General features: G+C 43.2%; 1 protein-coding gene across 1 annotated transcript in view; it reads left to right on the top strand.

The window, feature by feature from the left end:
• LOC119409234 (inactive phospholipase C-like protein 2) overlaps positions 1–2,088 on the top strand; it is a 44,405-nt gene extending 42,317 nt beyond the window's left edge. Inside the window, exon 7 of the mRNA XM_037676079.1 lies at positions 1,830–2,088. Within this exon, the coding sequence (XP_037532007.1) occupies positions 1,830–2,036 (207 nt within the window). The 3' untranslated portion in view covers positions 2,037–2,088. The remainder of the gene's footprint in view (positions 1–1,829) is intronic.
• Positions 2,089–3,267: the final 1,179 nt, after the last annotated feature.

The raw sequence follows: 3,267 nt of genomic DNA, 5'->3' as shown, positions 1-3,267 counted from the left end.
TCCAGAGGTCTGGATTCAGGTCCAGAGTTGGGTCCAGAGGTCCAGATATGGATCCAGAGGTCTGGATTCAGGTCCAGAGGTCCAGATTTTGGTCCAGAGGTCGGGATTCAGGTCCAGAAGTCTGGATATGGATCCAGAGGTCTGGATATGGATCCAGAGGTCCAGATATGGATCCAGAGGTCTGGATTCAGGTCCAGGTCTTGCGCTGCTTTTGTCAGGAACATTCTGACTTCTGTAAATTTTTTTCAGAAACAACTTTGAAGCTAAAAACACTCGAGTTTGATTAAATCCAGTTTTTAATTAAAAGGTACAAACTAAGAGAAGAAACATTAAAAGTTCATCCTGAACGATCAGACGGAGTCGTCGGAGTCACTCCGGTAGTTCTCACGTGGATCATGTGGTTCTAAGTGCAGGTACGCACTGAATGTAAACAAAGCACTTCGTCTACAGACACAACAGACCGTTGGACTTCCTGTTTGCCATCGTTGATCTAATTTCAGTCCCTCCTGCTGTTTCTGCAGGTAAACAAACACATCTGGTTTTAAAGTTTGTTCATAAACTTTCAATTTAAAAACGTGGATTTTGTTTCTTTGTGACGTTTAGACGGTAACGGTCCTTGTAAAGTCACAAACGGACCACTCTGCGTGTCTGTACAAGTGGTAGAGTCAACAAAATATTCTGAAATATTAGTTTGATAGAACCATTTCTCCTTTTTTTTATTACTGTTTAAAATGAGAAAAAACAAATTTAGTTAAATATAAAACTTTATTTTGTGTTTGGCTTTTAAGGATCTTTAACATTTTTAACATTATTCAAGAAAACCTGCAGAAAAAAAAAACAGTTTCGTTCCAAACAACTGAAATATACTTTAATTATTAATTATTATTTCAACTTCTCAAGTAAAGAACATTTGTGGTTTTCAACACCAAAGAAACGAGGCAGAAGTCCAGAACGTTATTTTAAATAAAATCTGTGATCGTTCCTCACTGGAACGTTCAACACGGGTGTTGGAGGAAAGAGAAGCGTCGCTGCAGCTCGGGTTCCTGTTTTTATTTCTCCGAGTGGACTTTTGGACCCGGAGTTGAAAACGTTCTTCGTGTCACGGCACCGCAGGTGGTCAAACAGTTTCAGCCGTTTCTATTGAAACGTCTGTTTTTAGTTTGGTGTAAATGTGACGATCAGTGCTCCGAGTTAAAATGTGTTGAAACGTCGACAACGTCCTCGCGTTTCACTGCCGGTAGTCTGAGGCCCAGTTCAGACCTGTCATCGTCCATCAGTCTGACATGATGGACTTGGAGTGGACCGACCTGGCAGGTCGGCCTCACGGACAGAAACTGGAAGTTGGTTCCACAAGAGAACTGAAAACTCTGCCTTCCATTCTGGTTTTTTGGAAACTCTAGGAACCACAAGTAAACCTGCAGTCTGAGAGCGAAGTGCTCTGTTAGAAAAATATGGACCAATAAGATCTGTAATACAAGATGGAGCTAGGTTGTTGAGGGCTTTGTAGGTTAGAAGTGATTTTGAAAGGACAGAGTGACAAAAGGTTTTCTGAGGTTTCTATAGCTGTTCAATTGTTTCTTGATGAAGGAAATGGTCAGAACAGAGATTTAAAGGTTTCATCCGTGAAACAGTCTCAGTCAGAACTTTGTTCTGTTCAGAATCATAAGATTTTTGAGAACGACTCTAAACACAAACAAACAAACAAATAAATAAAACACGCTCATCTGCTGCGTGTCTCCTTTAACTTCCAGTGGTTCAAATCTGAGGTTTTTGTGACGTCAGTTCTGGTTTGAAGAATAAAAACTTAAAGTTTCTGTCTCGGTCCTCAGGGTCAGGCGGACCTGCTGAAACACGCCCGACTGGAAGTCCAGGAGAACCTGAAGCAGATCCACTACGCTGCGCTCACATGCAACCTGAGTAAAGGAGGCGCGGTGGGCGGCTCCTCCAGTTCCTCGGAGTCCAGGAGCAGACGGAGTCTGGAGGCCATCCCGGAGAAGGCCACAGCAGAGGAGGAGCTGACAGACGAGGAGGTCTGAGGAGTTGGGCTCCACAGACCCATCAACCAGTCCCGTCAGAGTCCACATGAACCCAAAGTCTTATCCTTCAGTTTTTCAAACCCGAGGTGGTGTGGAGCTCCGAGCATCACCTCGGAGGACCAGGTGGACCACAGGAGACGACCTCGGACCGTTGCAGAGGTTTAAAGCACAATTTTTTCAGAGCTGTGAAAATTCTTCAGAGGAGCGGAAACAAAACGTGTTACTGCAGAGCGCTTCGTTTGTTGCACCACCACAAATATAAGATTTATTTTATAAAAACTGTGTCTGCGCTGAAACAAAGTTTTATTTGTGTGGATTTTCTGAAAGTCTCAGTTTTCACAACGAAGACGGAACGTCTTCAAGTTTCACGTTCCGCTCGTTTCTGGGCGACTGTTACCAAAGTTCTTACGTTTGAGCTGATCTGACGCAACATTCTGGAGTTCTCCGGTCCCGGAACAACTTGTACGAAACGCTTTCAGGCAGACGGTTAATAAATGTCACCGACAGGTTTGGTTAAATTAAACTCCTGCTTCGTTCGTCTTGACCAACACGTAACAAAGTTCAGTTGGTTTCTCAGAACCGCTCACGACGACAGGATGGTCTGAAATGTGCCGAGTTTAGTTTGACCCAATCTGACGGGTCAGACCTGCTTCCACGGCTCCATCTCTGGGTTTTACTAACAGAACTGAACCCACTGGTCTTTGGATCCGGCCTCCAGTTTGATCAGGTTTTGTTCTGTGGACAATAACTTCCCGTGAAATGTAACAAAAGCTTCAGTTTCTGAGACTCGTTTTTCCAACAGCAGCCGATCGTCTGCAGCACAAAGTGCTTAACGAGAAGATCTTTCAAGAAACGTTAATTATAATAATCTAAGAAAAAAGTAATGTAAGAAAACAGCAGCATGGCTTGCCATGGTCACCATGGTAACCGGATCACCTGCCTCATTAGTGAGAGGCAGACGGAAAATAAACCTCAAACTGTCGCAATTCCTGAAGTGGCCAGAAAACAGATGTTCAGGTGAGTTTCTGTTCGTTTGAAGATAAAATGTGTCAAAAAGGTTTTCTTCTCTTCAACTACAAGATTTCTGCAAAATAAAGATTAGAACGTTGAAGCGTTTCAAGTTTAATAAAACCAGGAACCCAGTGGCCTAAAGCTAAAATACTCAAACGGTAAAGTGTCGGCACTTCTCCAGCTCTAAATGTTGGTTTTTGTTCTCCAGCTCTAAATGTTG

Source organism: Nematolebias whitei, chromosome 5, assembly GCF_014905685.2.
Source record: "Nematolebias whitei isolate Nwh7 chromosome 5, NemWhi1, whole genome shotgun sequence".
In the NCBI taxonomy this organism is placed as follows: domain Eukaryota; kingdom Metazoa; phylum Chordata; class Actinopteri; order Cyprinodontiformes; family Rivulidae; genus Nematolebias; species Nematolebias whitei.
Note: the sequence above shows the minus strand (reverse complement) of the source record. Positions and strands in the feature narration are given on the sequence as shown.